At 58.6% G+C, this 18,134-nt stretch overlaps 4 protein-coding genes across 4 annotated transcripts in view; 2 read left to right on the plus strand and 2 right to left on the minus strand.

Moving 5' to 3' along the window:
* Positions 1-18,134, minus strand: part of CENATAC (centrosomal AT-AC splicing factor) — a 365,184-nt gene that overhangs the window by 233,170 nt on the left and 113,880 nt on the right. The gene's annotated exons all lie outside the window — the stretch shown is intronic.
* On the minus strand, positions 1,319-2,467 carry CLDN25 (claudin 25). Its single transcript, XM_069876419.1, has one exon. The coding sequence runs from the start codon at positions 2,235-2,237 to the stop codon at positions 1,563-1,565; it is 675 nt and encodes a 224-aa protein (XP_069732520.1). The 5' UTR covers positions 2,238-2,467; the 3' UTR covers positions 1,319-1,562.
* Positions 2,857-6,219, plus strand: LOC138730782 (G protein-activated inward rectifier potassium channel 4-like). Its single transcript, XM_069876260.1, has 4 exons — positions 2,857-3,606; positions 4,162-4,377; positions 4,475-5,588; positions 5,792-6,219. The coding sequence occupies exons 2-4, from the start codon at positions 4,207-4,209 to the stop codon at positions 6,217-6,219; spliced, it is 1,713 nt and encodes a 570-aa protein (XP_069732361.1). The 5' UTR covers positions 2,857-3,606; positions 4,162-4,206.
* UBE4A (ubiquitination factor E4A) lies at positions 8,153-17,882 on the plus strand. Its single transcript, XM_069876336.1, has 19 exons — positions 8,153-8,350; positions 8,641-8,817; positions 9,033-9,145; positions 9,344-9,496; positions 9,627-9,786; positions 9,969-10,171; positions 10,337-10,528; positions 10,996-11,329; positions 11,574-11,700; positions 12,708-13,015; positions 13,696-13,828; positions 14,750-14,937; positions 15,301-15,401; positions 15,513-15,626; positions 15,752-15,926; positions 16,039-16,219; positions 16,550-16,697; positions 16,941-17,098; positions 17,243-17,882. Exons 1-19 carry the CDS (start codon positions 8,221-8,223, stop codon positions 17,379-17,381), a joined length of 3,234 nt encoding a protein of 1,077 aa, XP_069732437.1. The 5' UTR covers positions 8,153-8,220; the 3' UTR covers positions 17,382-17,882.

Below are 18,134 nucleotides of genomic sequence, written 5' to 3' on the forward strand. Positions count from 1 at the left end.
TGGTGGGATGTGGCTGGGGGAGAAAACCCTGAATTAGGAGAATACGGTTAGTCTGACCGTGATGAGACAGCAGCTCAGCCCCCGAAAGTGAAATATTGAGCAAGTGGCCTGAGTCTGCTTTAAAAAAGCCAAGCGAAGACTCCCGACGGGTGCAGGTAGGTGGCTAGGAAGTCGTGACATTTGGATCGGGCTGCAAGGGAGGAGTGTCTGACGCTGAAAACCTCTGCTGGGGGTCTTGTCCTCCCGTTTCTCCAGGGAGAGGATGACAGGCGACGGCTGAAACAGCTGCTCTTTGCTTTGGGGAATGGCCAGAGCTCTTGAGGGCAGCCAGCAGCCGGTGCAGCTCTTTGCAAAGCACTCGCCAGCCAGGGATGCCGCCCTCCTGGCCCTTTGGCTGCTTCACCTCCCTTGATCTGCGCGAGGAAGGACTGAGCAGCTGCCTCTCCCCTCTTAACTCTGCCCCGAGCCGCAGCGGGGTTGGGAACCCCTGGGATCAGCTCCCTTCTCTCCCCTCCAGCTGAGCAAAGGGCAGGTTTCAAAAGGGGACTCGTGGAGGAAAGCGGACTTTGCTTCCCCCAGGAATGCCGGTGCCGGCTGGGGGCTTCCTTGAGTTGGGTCACGCGCCGACGGCTTTCAGCCTGCAGGGATTAAACCAGCGGTGAACTCTGGTTTTAACCAGTGCTGGAGCAGCGGGCTGGCTGCTGTCAGGACTCTGGGTGTTAATCCAGCCTGATGTTCCGTGTTGCTGTCGCACTGAGGCGTGCGAGCAGGCTTTATTTCCACAGCCAAACTGAGAAAACCTGGAAGAGGTGGTTACGGAGAAGCCAAACACCATTCTCGCCTCTTGCACAGGGGTGAACGATGCTGTTAAGGAGCTTCTGACCCAACGGTGTGTGGCATGCTTACAGCTCCATCATCTCGATGCTCCATCCATCCCTGATGCGATGGGGATGCAGGAGCACTGCCTCGGCTCTTCCTTGCCCTCTGCCCCTCGCTTCCCACCTTTCTCTCTCTCCTTCCCACCCCTGGACCGACCAAAGCATCGCTGGAGCGGCAGCGCTGCTCCTCGCAGCTCCCACCCTCATCCCCACGTGCACCACACCTCGCGTGGTGGAAGCTCAGATGCAGCTGGATGCTCAGAGCACAGAAACGCCGCTGCCACCGCCCGCCATCCTTTATTGCGAGTACATCAGAGGGATACGGGGATGCGGGGAATGAGCTGCGACGCCGGGGCGTAGCCGTTCACCACCGCCACGGAGCCGGCTACAGGGGATTCTCAGGGGACGCGGATGCAGCGTCATCAGTGACCCGACCGCCGATGTCACCAGGAGCGCAAAGTGCTGCCCGCTGCTCTGCTTCTGCCTCGCCGCCTTCCCGCGGGGAAAGTGCTGCGGGGAAAGCTCGCGCTCCTCGTGAAAGAAAAAGGGAAGCAGACACACCGAGGAAGGAAGAAAAGCTGCGGGGTTGCTGAAGGAATTAGCCAACCACCCTGGAAAACACGCAGGAGCCGTCCCTGCGCTGGAAAGAGCCAAGACGTGCGCGAGGCTCGGCGTCCTGAGTCCCTAGATGACCAGGTCTGCGTTTTTCAGGTGTGAGGGGTGTCCCCCGGCTGGACACCGCGTGGTGGGGAGCTGGTGGCAGGCGGGGGCCGGCGGCGATGCCGTCCTGATGGAGCGGGCGCTGCAGGCCAGGAGCAGCCCTCCAGAGGCCAGGAAGGCTCCGGCAAACCACCCCAGGAAGGTGGCCTCCCCGAATTCCCACCGGGGGACGATGTCGGGGACGCTGTCATCCCAGAAGTCGAGGACGGTGTTGTAGGCAACCCAGGAGACCGGGGCCAGGGTGGCCATCCCCGCCACGCAGAACGCTGCTCCCCCGGCGAGCAGGAGCCGCCGCTTGAGCCGGGGTCTGTCCTCGCAGGCTCTCCAGCCCTCCAGCCCCAGGGCGGCGAGGAGGGCCCCCAGCAGCCCCAGCCCATTGGAGAGGCACATCAGGAGGCGAGAGATGCGCAGCTCGGGGGGCAGCGCCAGGAAGGAGCCGTGGGCTCGACACTCTACCGCGCCCTCCTCTTGGATGATGCAGACCTGCCAGAGCCCCATGGTCCAGACCTCCATCTCATTCAGGTCCAGGCTGAGGTTCTTCCAGAGCGGGACGAAGGTGGTGACGCAGGAGGAGACCCAGCCGAGGACGGCCAGCAGCAGCCCCCCAGCCTGCAGCCTGGCCCACCAGCTCCCGGCCATGCTAACGCCGTCCCGCTAACCTTCGCCGGGCTGAGATTAGCCGCCCCGAGCGCGGCCGTGGGCATTAACGCTTGTGGAGCAGCGTCCGCCCCGCCGCCGGCCGCGTCTGCCGCCCGGCTGAGCTAATTCAAGCCTGTTCCTCCGACGCCGGGGTGTGGCCACGGTCATTTTCCAGCAGTTGTTGGTTTTTCCACGCGAAGAGGGAAGAGCACCCGGCTGGGAAGGGAAAGCCAGGTAGCGTTGTCCATCGTGGTTGCGGCGCTGCTGCCTGGCAGTGCCCAGGAGGGTTAAGCCAAAGCATGCAAATCCTCTGAACCTCGGGCACCCCGGTGCGAGAGCCTTGGCAGGGAAAGCATCTCCCAGCAGCGGTGGCATCAGCCGTGGTGGGATGGGGAGTGGAGCCCGAGGTGGGATGAGGGCAGCGGAGAGCCGGCATCAGGCTCTTCTTGGGAGGATTTGAGGCACCAGCCCTCCTTTGGTCATTAAATCAATACACAAAGGGTCTGCATCGACGACGAGGACACCCGAGGGAGGGTCTGTCTCTCTGGCAGGTGGGTACCAACCACCCTACCCCGTGCAGCACTTCACCAGGGGCACAGCCCCTGTTGCTGCACGTCAGCGAGCTCCTGCCTGGGAGAGGATATCCAGCTGCAAAGCGAAGATGTGGGGAGAGGATGGGCGGCATCGTCAGGAAAATCCTAACTTTGTGCTGGCACTCGTCTCCCATCCACCCTGCCTGCATCTCCTCTGCAGAGTCCAGCTTGCAGATTCATCTTCCCTGAGAGATTAGCGACTAATCTCTCCTTCATCTGCCGTCTTTCCTATCAGAGCGGGTACAGGGGCTGGGCTGGTGCTTTCCTGAGTGCTCCTGGCACCGGGGACCCGGAACCAGAGAGCATCTTTGCCAGGGGGTCCCGAAAGGAGGAGGTGAGGCAGCACGGAGCACGTTCAACCTGGAGCACAGAGCAGGTTTGGGGTGGGGGATGTTTCCCAGCCCCTCACTGATGGTCTCGTCCCTGAGAACAGACGTGGAGCATCATCCTGAGGGCGAGAGCTGGGAAATCCGCTGGGAAACTCCTCCTGCTCCTTCCCTGGGCATCGGGGCGCCCGCGCTTTCCGATTAAATCATCTCGAGGTAATTGTGCCTGTCATTGAGACAGATTAACGGGCGACCTTCTGCCACTGGAGCAGGATTGGAGGCCACCGCCAAGCTCCCCGTCCTTCCCTCCCACTGGGCACAGCGGCACAGCCGGAGGATTCCCATCCGCAGCCGTCGGGAAGATGCCCGGCAACAGCCGGAGCAAAGCAGGAGCCACGAGCGGAGAGGACGACGCCTGCCGAGCCGGCAGCTGCTCCAGCCAGACATGAGGTGGGTGCCCGCCTCACCCAGGGCTCTCTCCTCCATCGCCACCGATCCCACTGCTCTGCAGCGGCACTTGGAGGAGGCAGAGCGCCCACGCTCCCCATCCCTGTCCCCATCCTCATGGGTCGCTGCTCTCCAGGTTGCGTTCCCAGGGATGTGACCCCCAGGCTGGACTCATCTGCGTCTCTCCCACGGGGTCTCCTTCTTCCCATACCCAGGGCTTGGCCGTTCCTGCCTGGAGCTCGTTAGCAAGCTGGTAACGATGGCCATGGCGTGGGACATCGCGGGGCACCACTGCGGGTGCTCACCCCAAGCTATCCACAGCCGGGGTCGCTCCCCGACGGAGGCGGATGCCTCCTTCCTGGCCTCTGCAATGCAATTACGGCTCCTAATGGGCTTAGCCATCTGGTACCAGCCTGTAGCCGCCCCGGCACGGATCCACGGCTGGCACGTGCCCCGCTGGGCAAGGGCAGCCCTTCCAGACCCTCGCCTGTAGGGTTGCGGAGAGGGGCTGGAGCTCCACATCCAGAATAACCCCCTGCTTTGTGTTCCCCATGGCAGGACCCCGCGCCCAGCCCGGGGCTGAGCCCCTGCCCCGGCCCCACCATGGTGCTGCCCTGCGCCCACAACAGCATCGGCGTCCGGCTGGCCCCCGACGAGCTGCGTGGCCGCAGCAACTCCATCCCGCTGGCGCAAACCCCCACCGCCAAGCACATGCTGGCTTATCTGCCCCGGCCACCCTCCGACACCAGCCGGTACGGCACCTTCCCCCAGGAGGTATGGCTCGCGCCGGGGCTCCCGGCATCCTTCGCGTAGGATGCTGCCGCGTGCTCGGAGGCGATTTCTCACCGCCGGGCTCCTTTCCCTCCTACAGCCCGAACCCCCGGACGCGCCTGTGGTGGAGGAGAGCCAGCCGAAAGCCGACGCCGGCGCTGCCCAGATGCCAAACTGCCCGTCCCCGCCTCGCCGCGGCGGCGGCATCGTCTCCAGCGTGGCGTCCCTGCCGCCGAGCCGCGGCAGCGTGGCCGCCCATCACCGGCCCAGCGACCCGTCCCGCTGGTACCCGCAGCAGGCGCTGAGCGTGCCCAACATCCCCAGCTCGGTGCGCGGCAAGAGCCCCGCCGCCGAGGGGCCGCAGAGCCGGCGCCGCAAGCTGCTGGAGGACGACGGGCCGGTGATGCAAGCCGGCAAGCGGCAGCGGCAACGCTACGTCACCAAGGTGGGCAAGTGCCAGGTGAACCTGGGCAACATCCAGGAGAAGAAGCGCTTCCTCTCGGACATCTTCACCACCATCGTGGACCTCAAGTACCGCTGGTTCCTCTTCGTCTTCATGATGTGCTACATCGTCACCTGGGTGGTGTTTGGCACCATCTATTTCTTTGACGCCTGGGCACGGGGGGACGTCTGGCACCGGGGCGACCCCGACTGGCCGGCGTGCATCGAGAACGTGGACGGCTTCATCTCCGCTTTGCTCTTCTCGGTGGAAAGCCAGCGGACCATCGGCTACGGCTCCCGCATGGTGACGGCCAACTGCGCCGAGGGCGTCATCCTGCTGATGGCGCAGTCCATCGTCGGCTCCATGATCGACGCCCTGATGGTGGGATGCATGTTCGTCAAGATCTCCCGGCCCAAGAAGCGCGCCCAGACCCTCATCTTCAGCAAGAACTGTGTCATCTCCCGCCGGGACGAGAAGCTCTGCCTGATGTTCCGTGTGGGGGACCTGCGGGAGAGCCACATGGTGGATGCCAAGATCCGAGCCAAGCTGATCAAGTCCCGGCAGACGGCCGAGGGGGAATTCATCCCGCTGGAGCAGTCGGAGCTGAACCTGGGGTACGACACCGGGGAGGACCGCCTGTTCCTGGTGGAGCCCCAGATCATCTGCCACGTCATCAACGCCCACAGCCCCTTCTGGGACCTGTCGGCCGAGTCACTGCGCCGGGAGCAGTTTGAAATCATCATCATCCTCGAGGGCATCGTGGAAGCCACAGGCGAGTGGTCCACGAGGGTCGGGTGGGGATGGGCAGCACCTCTGGGGTCCCAGAGATGCTGGGCACACCTGGGCTCGAGGTCAGCGTCCTGGCAAGAGATGCCCGGGGCCGAAACCAGCTCCCTAAACCCCTCATGAGGCAGCGGGTGGTCCATGGTGGAGCCCCACACTTCGATCGCTGGCTCAACCGTTGTCTCCCCGCAGGAATGACGTGCCAAGCCCGCACCTCGTACACGGAGGACGAGATCCTCTGGGGGTACCGCTTCGAGCCCTGCATGTCCCTGGAGAAAGGAGCCTTCAGGGTGGACTACAGCCGCTTCGACATGACCTTCGAGGTGCAGACGCCGGCGGCCAGCGCCAAGGAGCTGCAGGAGCTGGAGCAGCGGGAGCTCCCCGCGCTCAGCCTCCGCTGGGACCCTCGCAGCGAGGACGCCTTCACCGAGGGCAGCCGGGACGCGCTGCCGGAGCGGGGGACGGGGGTTGGTGGGACGGGGTGGCCGTCCGTCCCCATGGTGGGTGGTGGGATGGGGTGGCCGTCCATCCCCGTGGTGGGTGGTGGGACGGGGTGGCCGTCCGTCCCCGTGGTGGGCGGTGGGTGCCCAGCGGAGGGTCCGGTGCCAACAGTGCCATAGCCCACCCTGCACAAACCAGGAACGGGGGGGTTAAAGCCTTGGAATTCAAGCCACGCAGCCACAGAGCCAGATGTCGCCCCGTCCTCCCCTCGTTGCCCCCCGCCCCAGCACCAGCCCACAACCCCCCATCACATAAATTTGTATTTCTGCATCCACGCGTGTGTGTGCCAATTTAGAATCATAGAATCATAGAATCACCAGGTTGGAAGAGACCCATCGGATCATTGAGTCCAACCGTTCCTATCAAAATGTTATTTATACAAAACTCCCCAAATTCACGCATTTCCACGCTCCAAAGAGGAGCAGATCGGGAGCCCCGCTGGGGGGACCCCCAGGCGGACCCAGAGCACTAAGGACCCGCGGTGTCCGTGTGCCTGGGCTTGGATCCGTGTGTCCATGTCCATGTGTCCATGTCCATGTGTCCATGTGTCCAACCAGATGCCTGTGTCCATGTATCTGCCCCTGCGTCTGTGTGTCCATCTGCCTGTGTACCCATGTTCATGTGTTCCTGTGTCCGTGTGTCCCTGTCCCCATGTCCACGTGTCCCTAAGTCTCCCCGTGTCCCTGTGCACCCGTCCCCATTTCCCTGCGTCTCTGTGTCCCTGTCCCTCTGTCCTTGTGCGTCTGTCTGTCTCTGTCCCTGTGTCTGGATGTCCCCGTCCCCATCTCCCTGTGTCTCTGTCCTTGTGTGTCTGTGTCCCTGTCCCTCTGTCCTTGTGTGTCTGTGTGTCCCTGTGTCTCTGTCCCTGTGTGTCCCTGTCCCTCTGTCCTTGTGTGTCTGTGTGTCCCTGTCCCTCTGTCCTTGTGTGTCTGTGTCCCTGTGTCTGTGTCCCTGTGTCTGTGTCCCTGTCCCCATGTCTGTGTGTCCCTGTCCCTCTGTCCTTGTGTGTCTGTGTGTCCCTGTGTCTCTGTCCTTGTGTGTCTGTGTATCCCTGTCCCTGTGTCTGTGTCCATGAGTCCCTGTCCTCACATCTGTGTCCCTGTCCCTCTGTCCTTGTGTGTCTGTGTGTCTGTGTCCCTGTCCCCATGTCCCTGTCCCCATGTCTGTGCGTCCCTGTCCCTCTGTCCTTGTGTGTCTGTGTCTGTGTGTCCCTGTCCCTGTGTCTGTGCCCATGAGTCCCTGTCCCCATGTCTGTGTGTCCCTGTCCCTCTGTCCTTGTGCGTCTGTGTCCCTGTGTCCCTGTGTGTCCCCGTCCTTGTGTGTCTCTGTATCCATCCCCATGTCCCTGTGTCCCTGTCCCCATCTCCCTCTGTGTCCCTGTGTCTCTGTCCTTGTGTGCCTGTGTCCCTGTGTCTGTGTCCCTGTGTCTATGTCCCTGTCCCCATGTCCCCGTCCCCATGTCTGTATGTCCCTGTCCCTCTGTCCTTGTGTGTCTGTGTGTCCCTGTGTCCCTGTCCTTGTGTGTCTGTGTATCCCTGTCCCTGTGTCTGTGTCCATGAGTCCCTGTCCTCACATCTGTGTCCCCGTCCCTCTGTCCTTGTGTGTCTGTGTCCCTGTGTGTCCCCGTCCTTGTGTGTCTCTGTATCCCTGTCCCCATGTCCCTGTGTCCCTGTCCTTGTGTGTCTCTCTGTCCCTGTGTCCCTGTCCCTCTGTCTGTGTGTCCCTGTCCCTCTGACCGTGTGTGTCTGTGTCCCTGTGTCTGTGTCCCCATGTCCCTGTCCCCATGTCTGTGTGTCCCTGTCCCTCTGTCCTTGTGTCTCTGTGTCTGTGTCCCTGTGTGTCCCTGTCCTTGTGTGTCCCTCTGTCCCTGTGTCCCTGTGTGTCTGTGTGTCCCTCTCCCCATGTCCCCGAGGAGGGGGGGAGGCGCTGCCTCCTCCTGGCCGCCAGGGGGCGCCGCTGCCCCTCGGGGGAGGAGGGAGGGAGGGAGGCAGAGACTCTCGTAGCGCGGCTTCCGGCGCGCCGCGGTGACGTCAGGGAGGCGCGACGCGGCGGCGACGCGGGGAGTTGCGGAGCGGGGCCCCGCCACGGCCCCCCCCCGCATGGCGCGGCCCTGAGGGGCCATGACCGACCAGGAGAACAACAACAGCAGCAGCATCTCCAGCAACCCCTTCGCCGCCCTCTTCGGCTCCATCGCCGACGCCAAGCACTTCGCCGCCGTCCAGAAGCAGCAGCAGCTGCGGCAGCTGAGAGGTGGGGGAGCGGGCGCCGAGTCCCCCCGCGGCCCCCGGCCTGCTGAGTCTTCTCCCTCCCGGGCCCTGCTGAGTCTTTTCCCTCCCGGGCCCTGCTGAGTCTTTTCCCTCCCGGACCCTGCTGAGTCTTTTCCCTCGCGGGCCCTGCCGAGTTCCCCCGCTAGGCCCTAACAAGACTTTCCCTTCTGCCTCGACCGAGGCTCTCCCCAACCCTGGCCTTGGCGAGTTCCCTCCCCAGCCCTAGCGAGGCCCCCCCCGGCCGGTCAGACGCTGAGGGGCTCTGTTTTTTAGGCGACGAGGCTTCGGTCAGCCAGGATGACTCCGACAACAGCGTCTCTGAGAGCCTGGACGACTGCGATTACTCGGTGGCCGAGATCAACCGTTCCTTCCGCTCGCAGCGGGAGCTGTGCGAGCAGCTTAACATCAATCACATGATCCAGAGGATTTTCCTCATCACCCTCGACAACAGTGAGTGCTGGGAACTCGCTTTGCTGTGCCGGGGGGAGTGCACAGGCTTGGGAAACCCTGTTGTGCTGGGCAGAGCTTGCCGGACCCATCTGAAGGTGGAGGGGAGAGCTGGGAGTGGGAATGTGCCGCAGCAGCTCAGCCACGGGCAGGTTCGTGCCTGCTGGCACATTCTCACTCAGTTTTGGATGAAACGGGTCCATCTGGGCTTCCCTCAGGCGATCCCAGCATGAAGAGCGGGAATGGGATCCCGGCGCGCTGCGTCTATCTGGAGGAAATGGCAGCAGACCTGGACGAGCAGGACTGGCTGGACATGGACAATGTCGAGCAGGTAGGGGCACCAGTTTTCAGCAGCTGAAATTGAGCTTCTAGAAAGAAACACTGTCTGAAAAGCAGGCAGTTAACACTTAGACGAGACTGAGCCGTGGTTAGAAAACGGATCGTGCTTCAGCTCAAACCAGAACAGGCATGAGGGGCTGACTCTGAGCCAGGGCTGTTGCACATCCCGTCTGTCTTTGCTGGTGCCCAGGCCCTGTTCACCCGTTTGCTGCTGCCGGAACCTGGAAACCACCTGATCTACATGACCTCGGCCAGCACACAGAACCTCTCCGCTGACCGGGACGCCGGGGAGAGGCAGATCCTGCGCTACCTCTACGCCTGCTTCCAGAGGGCAAGAGAAGAGGTGGGCAGGGGCTCCTGAGGAAAGAGGCGGCATTGTCACCCAGCTTCCTGCTCCGAGGTGACCAAGCAGAGGTTTTAACAGCCAGAAGCAGGTGCCAGGGCCCCAACTCCATCTCCTTCTCCTCACCCAGATAACCAAAGTCCCAGAGAGCCTGCTGCCCTTCGCCGTGCGCTGCCGGAACCTGACAGTATCCAACACCCGCACTGTCCTCCTCACCCCAGAGATCTACGTCAACCAGAATGTGCACGAGCAGCTGGTGGACCTGATGCTGGAGGCGCTGCAAGGGGCCCGTAAGTCCAGCGGGATCGCGCTGCTGGCTTAAAGCCTGCAGTAAGAGTATTGTGGGCTCAGGTGAAGCCTTGGCTCCCCTTGTTGCTAAAAGGGAGGGCTGGGTGTAGCTCGCAGCGTGCATGCACGTGCTGGGGGTTGGCCGTGGGAGGATGGTGAGTAACAGCCCTGCTCGCCTTGCCAGACTTTGAAGGTGTGACTGCGTTTCTGGAAGAGGTGATAGAAGCCCTGACGATGGATGAGGAGGTGCGGACGTTCGGGGAGGTGATGGTTCCAGTCTTTGATATCCTGTTGGGCAGAATCAAGGACCTGGACCTCTGCCAGATCCTGCTCTACACATACCTTGATATGCTCCTCTACTTCACAAAGCAGAAGGACATCGCCAAGGTGGGTGCCTCTGATCCAGAGCTCCTCACAGGAAGGGCGTGTTGACAAAACCCAATCTGTATGTGTTTTTACCCCATCCTCCTTTCTCATAGCCAGCCTGATGGGTTCACAGGGTTCTTGACTGGGTTTTATGTAACCGCCAGCACATCCTACTCTGTGCCCTAGGTGTTTGCAGGCTATATTCAGCCCAAGGATCCCAGCAATGGACAGATGTACCAGAAGACATTGCTGGGTGCCATTCTGAACATCTCCTGCTTGTTAAAGACACCTGGTGTCGTGGAGAACCATGGCTATTTCCTGAATCCATCCCGATCCAGCCCACAGGAGATCAAAGTGCAGGAATCCAACATCCACCAGGTGGGCTGTAGCACGACAGTTCTGCTTCCCCACGCGTCAATGGCTTTTCACTGCCCAAGGGTTAAAGACCTGATGTCAGGGCTTGAGTTCTGTCACCAGTTCTTTAATGCCCTGGCTGGTGACTAAGGATGTCACAAAACTGCTGTGAATTCTCCAACGTGCCAGCAGTTTCACTGCCTTCCTCAGGTTGTTGTAACCCCGGTCCTTATATCGAATACAGACACAATTTGCTCTTAGCTGCTTCTCTGTATGTCCCTAATTATTCTTTTCTGCTGGGATTGGGATTTGACACGCTTCTAACATGCATGTCTGGCGGGTGATCAGTAGCCATGATTAGTTGGAAAGCTGTGGCCTTCATGAGCACAATGAGTTTTTGAGCCGGGAGAGCTCTGAGAGCGTTAAGGGTGGGGTGGCAAAAGAGCAATCGAGCAGTGACTCCTCTAGCCACTTTCTGTTCTCCGTAACAGTTTATGGCCCAGTTCCACGAGAAGATCTATCAGATGCTGAAGAACCTGCTGCAGTTATCTCCAGAGACGAAGCACAGGATTCTTTCCTGGCTGGGAAACTGCCTCCACGCAAACGCAGGCCGCACTAAAATCTGGGCTAACCAGATGCCAGAGATCTTCTTCCAGATGTACGCCTCAGATGCCTTCTTCCTCAACCTGGGAGCTGCTCTCCTGAAGCTCTGCCAGCCCTTCTGCAAACCAAAATCTCCCAGGCTGCTCACCTTCAACCCCACCTACTGTGCCCTGAAGGAGCTGAACGAGGAGGAGAGGCGCAGCAAGAATGTACATATGAAAGGTACGCCGGGACCTTGGGGAGCGAGGGAGGGAGAAAGGGGATCTGCTGGGCTCCTTACTGCTTCCAGTAGTGCCCACTCAACCTGTGGCAGTACAGGAGAGAGATCAGGATGAGCAGCGGGGAGCAAGGGAGGAAATGAATACAAACAAAGTGCTGCCTGGCATCACCAGCAGTCATTTCATGCCTTCAATGAAGGCCCAACGCTGCCAGGCAGGATTTGATGCAAGGATGCTTTGCATTCCAGGTTTGGAAAAAGAAACATGTTTGATACCAGCTCCAAGCGAGCAAGAGCCAGAGTTTGCAAACAGCTACAACCTGGTGACAGAAAACCTGGTCCTCACGCAGTACACCCTTCACTTGGGATTCCACAGGTACCTGCCCTGTCCTGAGAGCCTTCCCTGCTCTGGAGGCGTTCGGTGCGCTACCGACACATGCGGGCTTTGAGAGGGAACTTGTGGAAGGGCTTAAAACATCTGTAATATCTAAGTAACAGGGTGCTCAGGCTGTAGGTGCCACGTCACTCCCAGTGCTTTTTTCCACCTGTGTATGGCCACATAAGTTTTTATTGAATACTGGGAGCAGAGAGTAAGTGGGTAAAACTGTTGGTGTTGCCTGTGATCACCAGTGGACAAAGTTTCTTTGCAAAACCAGCCATCCTGAGGCTGGAATGACAGTGAAAAATGCACCGCCGAGTACCTTTCGCTGTGCTAACAGTTTTAGAGGCTCCACGTTATTTATAGAAAGGGAACAGCCGAGTGCTGGGTGTCTGTGAGTTGCTTGGTTCCCCCTTCTCCTTGCGGGAAGGCTCCAGACTGCCTCGGTAGACAGACTGCATGTGAAACAGAAACATGAGGTAGCTGTCTGCTTCCAGGAAAGGATTTTCTGGACAACAGAATGCACTGTTTTTCTCAGCTTCCCTCTGCAAATCGTTGCCTGGATACAGTGAGGTCAGGGATGATCCAAGCACCGTCCCCTTCTGCTTTATTCTCTAATTATAGAAAAGGAGGAAAAAGTTATGCAGGTGGCTCGTTGCTGGGAAACTGAAATGTCACCTGGCAGGCAGCTCTGGGTTTCCCAGATCCTTGATCTCAGTCACCCAAAGGGTTTGGTGGCTGTGTCAGCTCACTGTCCACGCTGCTGCAGTGGGCTTTGAGGCAGTTCTTAGCTTCCCAGGCCACTCCAGAGGCCACTGTGGTATCCTGGTATCCTCCCAAACCCTGGCCTGTGTTTCTCTAAAGACTTCCCAGTGCCTCAAACAGGTTATCTGCAGGAAATGGTTTGCGCAGAAGAAAAGCATGCGCTGGGTTTTGTTCCTGCATGCTGTGCTGGATGTTGTATGCGTCTCGTCTCACTCCTGCTTCCCATCTTTTCTGAGCAGGTTGCATGACCAGATGGTAAAGATGAACCAAAGCCTTCACCGCCTGCAAGTAGCTTGGCGAGAAGCTCAGCAGAGCGCCAGCCCGGCTGCCGACAGCCTCCGCGAGCAGTTTGAGCGCCTGATGACCATCTATCTCTCCACCAAGACGGCAATGACGGAGCCGCAGATGCTGCAGAACTGCTTGAATCTGCAGGTGTCCATGGCAGTTCTGCTGGTGCAGCTGGCCATCGGAAACCACGGGACAGAGCCGCTAGAGCTGAGCTTCCCGCTGCCGGAGGTGGAAAACAGCGCCTTGGCCTACGTGCCAGGTGAAGCCACTAGTTCTGCTCTGTGCCTGCCACAATGAACCAGCCAAGTCTGGAGCTCCTTGCACAGTGCAGTGTTTAGAAAGAGAGCAGTTCCTTAAGATGGTCCTAGCTCCTGGGTTTCCTCTTTGCTGAGATGTTTAAAGGGTGTTCTCCTTTGAAAAGAAGGGCTGGGGAGTGTATAGGAAATATCAGGTACAGCTTCAGAAATATTGGCAGCGAGGTCAGAAGCTCCAAAGAGTTAGGACCTCTGAGTTCATCTTGCAGCTGGACCTGGTGCCTCCGGGTCCAGAAAAGCTGTCCAGAAAAGCACTTTTCTGTCCAGGGCATGACACGGAGCTACGGCCAATGGCATCTTCCTTTATGTAGACCATTCTGTCTGAGGAATCACAGAGGAGGGTCACTTGAAAATCTAGTGCTCTTTGAGGGGCCATGCTGCAGGTGTCTGTGCTGCTGACCTTGAAGAGCCCACACATTGCTAGGTTGTGGAGTTTCACCAAATATTGCATGTGAAGTGAATCCTGAGCAATACAGATTTCATCAGGCTGGGACCTTCACACCTGCAGTGTTAGTTCCTGAAACTTCAGTCAGATCTAGGGCAAAGAGGGGAGTGCAGATGGGGGGCTAGGAAAGGGCAAACTGAGCTGCCTGAGGAGGAACTTATCTGCTATCTCCGCTTGCAGAATTCTTTGCTGATAATCTGGGTGACTTCTTCATTTTCCTGCGGCGTTTTGCTGATGACATCCTGGAGACTTCTGCTGATTCTCTGGAGCATGTCCTTCACTTCATTACTGTTTTCATGGGTGATGTGGAGAGGTACGTACGGCCCCGAGCACGAGCCCTGCGTGCTTGCCTGCAGAGGAGCACCCAGAGGGGAACGAGCAAGTGGAAACCGTCAGGGGCGCCTTTAGGTTTGGTTTAGGCATCCATGAATGGAAAAGATAAATTCCACCTGCAGGAGGCACGGTGAACAAGACCCTGCCTGAAGGCCAAGAGGAACAAGTGGGATTTGATGCCTGAATACTTTTTTTGGTTGCATTCTGTGAGCACCTGGTCGGGTAGAGCTGTTGTAGTGCCTGGGATTGATCTGTTTGGGGTATCTCTGTGAGGTCTACTGAGCACTGAAGAAATTGAGTAGTTCTATCGATCTTCCTGATAAGACATCACTGCAAACACGATGTTTCTGCTGTTCATTTGTTTGCACTTGTTTGTGTAAACACAGCAAGCCCAGGTCAGCAGGAGCAGGCGGAGGTTTCCCTCGGTGCTGCTTTTGCTGCTCGCTGGCCATGGGAGGCAGGTTGTACTGGGCAGTGTCAGCGTGGCAGTCACTTTGCCTTCTGCCCCACACAAAGCAGAGAGGAGTCACACCTTGGCCTCGGTGCTTTGGACCAGCACGATAGAGAGGAGGTAGGGAGCCAGTGAGGCAGGTTTGCACGGGAGCTACAGCTGATAAGCAAGCCCAGGCTGCGAGCAGCATGCGTGGCCGATGAGGGAGGCAACAGCTTCGCTCTTCTCACACCCTCTGGCCTCTCTGCCTGAGATTTAACTGTGAAAATCCAGTGCATGCCTTTGCCTTGTGGCTCTGGCACTGAACATGAGATGCTGGATGCCAGGGCTAGGTTACAGTTAGTCTGCAGCAACGGGATGCTCCTGTACGGATGGGCACTGCTCATGGAGTGCTTCCAGAACAGCTCAGGCCTCATGCCATCCTGTATTTTGCATTATTTTATTTTGCAGGATGAAAAATCCTCACCTGCGAGCCAAGCTGGCGGAAGTGCTGGAAGCAGTGATGCCGCACTTAGACCAGGCTCAGAGCCCGCTCGTCTCCAGCGTGTTTCATCGCAAGCGAGTGTTCTGCTCTTACCAAAATGCTGCTCATCTTGCCGAGGCACTTATCAAAGTCTTTGTGGATATCGAGTTTACTGGTGAGCAGGTCTTCCTCTGACATCCGCAGGAGGGAAATGTCTCTGGGATTTGTCAGTACAAACAAATCGGTTTGTGCTTCGTTAAGCCACTGAGCAGGCAGCATTCCAGAGAAGTGTCTTCCCAAACTTCTGCCTTGTGCAGAACTGCCTATCTAGAAAGGATAACAGCCAGAGCTCCAGCTTTTTTGCTCGGCAGTGCCTATAGGGCCCCTCACCCACCCTCTTCTGCAGTGCGGTCACTTGTGCTGCTCTCATCTGCACAGGAGCAGGGGTTTTGATTCAAACAAATGGTGAAAAGGAATTTGCAGCCCCAGCCTGTGTCAGCTGCCCACGGGAAACACTCTTGTGTTTGCTTTTGTCCAGGTGACCCGCACCAGTTTGAACAGAAGTTCAACTACCGCCGCCCCATGTATCCCATCCTGAGGTACATGTGGGGCACGGACTCGTACCGGGAGAGCATAAAGGTGAGCACGAGGCGCATATCTACGTGTGTGCGTGCAGCTCCTGTCGCGCGTGGAGCTGTGTCCTGCCAGGGGACCCTGCCAGAGCTCTAACCCTTCTCCCATTCCTTGCAGGCCCTGGCTGATTACGCTTCGGAGAACCTGGAGGCAATGAACCCCCCTCTCTTCTTGCGCTTCCTTAATTTGCTGATGAACGATGCCATTTTCCTGTTGGATGAAGCCATACAGGTAGGGCTGAGCGCAGGTGCTGTCAGCATCGCATAAGCAACATCTCTCACCTCACAAAGGCGGCCAGGGCGATCCTGACCTGTCCCAAGAACAGCAACAGCTCCAGTCCTGCCCTCTCGTTCCAGTACCTCAGCAAGATCAAAGTCCAGCAGATCGAGAAGGACCGCGGCGAGTGGGACAGCCTGTCCCAGGAGGCTCGCCGCGAGAAGGAGTCAAGCCTGCAGATGTTTGGTCAGCTGGCGCGCTTCCACAACATCATGTCCAACGAAACTATCGGCACTCTGGCCTTCCTGACCTCTGGTAGGGAGAGCAGCCCTTCCTGCCTGCTGGCACGTGGAGAGGGGCAGGAGCTTGGCTTCAGGGTGGCCGGGGATTGCTGCGCAACTCGGGGAACTGCCGGGTTCTCTTCCAGAAATCAAGTCCCTGTTCGTGCATCCTTTCCTTGCTGAGCGCATCATCTCCATGCTCAACTATTTCCTGCAACACCTGGTTGGCCCTAAAATGGGAGCTCTGAAAGTCAAGGATTTCAGCGAGTTTGACTTCAAGCCGCAGCAGCTCGTGTCCGACATCTGCACCATCTACCTGAACCTTGGGTGGGTGACGAGGGAGAGCTGTCCAGGAGCCATCCTGGGGATGGTGGGGCTGGCAGAGCCCTGACACCCCTGTGCTGCAGGGCAGGAGTTTTCCCCTCTGGGAATGGAACCAACAGAGCTCTGTGGTTTTCTGCAGGCCTTCCTGGGCCTTTGGGAAGCGCGCTGCGCTCTTCCATAACAACCTTAGTTTAAATTACCCAGGGAAGCTGTCTGCACCCTGCACTGCAGGGGGGGAAGCTGGGTACTATCACGGCTGTTGTGGGGACTATGTTTTGCTGGTTGGTAAACACTGATTCTTAAAGCTTTGCTCTCTTCTAACCCACGGTCCAGGGATGAAGAAAACTTCTGTGCCACCGTGCCCAAGGACGGCCGCTCCTACTCGCCAACGCTCTTCGCCCAGACCGTTCGGGTTCTGAAGAAAATCAACAAGCCTGGCAACATGATCGTGTCTTTCAGTAACCTGGCTGAGAGGATCAAGGTGAGAAGTGGAGGGGATTTAAGCACACAAAGAAAGGTGGAACTGGTCTCTGGTGTCCTTTTCCATCTGTGTGTCACTTCGTCTTTGCTGTGGAGCTGGATTTCTGGAAGCACAGCTCCCTCTGAGGTGGGGCAGCTGGGAGGGCTCCCTGCTGGCACTCAGGCTTCGGCTATGAGTCAGGAGCAAACTTGATCTTGAAGGAGCCGTGAGACAGCGTCTCTAAAAGCAGTGCATGTTCTCCAGTCTCTTGCAGACCGCCAGCAGCAGGAGGAGGAGACGTACGCGGATGCCTGTGATGAGTTCCTGGATCCAATCATGAGCACTCTGATGTTGGACCCGGTGATCCTGCCCTCTTCCCGTGTCACCGTGGACCGGTCGACCATCGCCCGGCACCTCCTCAGGTAGGCAGCACAGGCCTTGGGCTTTCTGGGACCTGTTTCACTTTTCTGATAAGACACTGGTCTCAGCTTAACGACAGGAACATCATGACAGTCTTCCTGGCTTTTTATTCCATCCAAATAACCCCTCAATGATTTGTCTTTCAGTGACCAGACAGATCCTTTTAACCGGAGCCCCCTCACTATGGACCAGATCAGACCAAACACAGAGCTCAAAGAAAAGATCCAGCGGTGGCTCGCAGAGAGGAAAAAGCAGAAGGAGGAGCTGGAGGAGACGCTGAACTGAAAGCCGGGGTCTCATCCCATGACCTACGGTCTCTGGCGAGATAACTGCCTTGCAGGGGTAGTGATGGGAGCTCCGGGCTGTGTTTCGTGCATCGCCACCACCTCCGGAGCCTCTCCTAGGACCTCCCTTTCCATCCCTTCTTCTGTTTTCCTTTCACAAGCTGCTCTTTACTCTTCAGACTCTCTACTGCACTACAGCTTTGAGCCTCTGCCTCGGGGAAGACTGCAGCCTCTTCCTTCTGGTGCCCCGGCCCTCTGTTCCTTGTTCTTCCTGTTGGCTGTGTTCTTCTGCAGCGGCACCAAATCCCCCTCTGTTCCGCTGCCGCGTGCTCCCGTGCTGTTTAAAGTCTGTGCATGTAACGCGGAGGCGATGCTTCTGCAGCCGGGCACGGGCTGGAGGGGAACGGTGGTGTAGCAAGTTCTCTTTTCTGAGTAATCTGTGGGAAAAGGAGGGGTGATAATTAAATTAAATGCAGAGGTGATCTTATAGCTGCGAGGAGCTTTGGCTGGGGGCGGCAGCGGCTTTGGCACCGCCTGGGACTCAAACTGCAGCTCTGGGAGCGGCACAGGATTCAAACCCAAGGGAGCTGGAGCAGCAACGGCACCACCCTGGGTTTTAACCTTGGCCGGGGCAGGAGCATCAACACCGTCTGAGACTCAGACCCACAGAGCACAGCCCAGGACTCGAAGTCGTGGTGCTGGGAGCGGCGCTGCCCTGGACTCTAAAGCGCAGGAGCTGCAGCTGCAGCACTTG

This window comes from Phaenicophaeus curvirostris, chromosome 25, assembly GCF_032191515.1.
Source record: "Phaenicophaeus curvirostris isolate KB17595 chromosome 25, BPBGC_Pcur_1.0, whole genome shotgun sequence".
Taxonomy (NCBI): domain Eukaryota; kingdom Metazoa; phylum Chordata; class Aves; order Cuculiformes; family Cuculidae; genus Phaenicophaeus; species Phaenicophaeus curvirostris.

Coding starts and splice junctions, on each gene's coding strand:
- CLDN25 (XM_069876419.1), bottom strand. CDS start 2,237: ATGGCCGGGAGCTGGTGGGCCAGGCTGCAGGCTGGGGGGCTGCTGCTG.
- LOC138730782 (XM_069876260.1), top strand. CDS start 4,207: ATGGTGCTGCCCTGCGCCCACAACAGCATCGGCGTCCGGCTGGCCCCC. Junction 4,378..4,474: donor ACGGCACCTTCCCCCAGGAG/GTATGGCTCGCG, acceptor TCCCTCCTACAG/CCCGAACCCCCGGACGCGCC. Junction 5,589..5,791: donor GGGCATCGTGGAAGCCACAG/GCGAGTGGTCCA, acceptor GTCTCCCCGCAG/GAATGACGTGCCAAGCCCGC.
- UBE4A (XM_069876336.1), top strand. CDS start 8,221: ATGACCGACCAGGAGAACAACAACAGCAGCAGCATCTCCAGCAACCCC. Junction 11,701..12,707: donor CTTCACTTGGGATTCCACAG/GTACCTGCCCTG, acceptor TTTTCTGAGCAG/GTTGCATGACCAGATGGTAA. Junction 16,220..16,549: donor ACCATCTACCTGAACCTTGG/GTGGGTGACGAG, acceptor CCCACGGTCCAG/GGATGAAGAAAACTTCTGTG.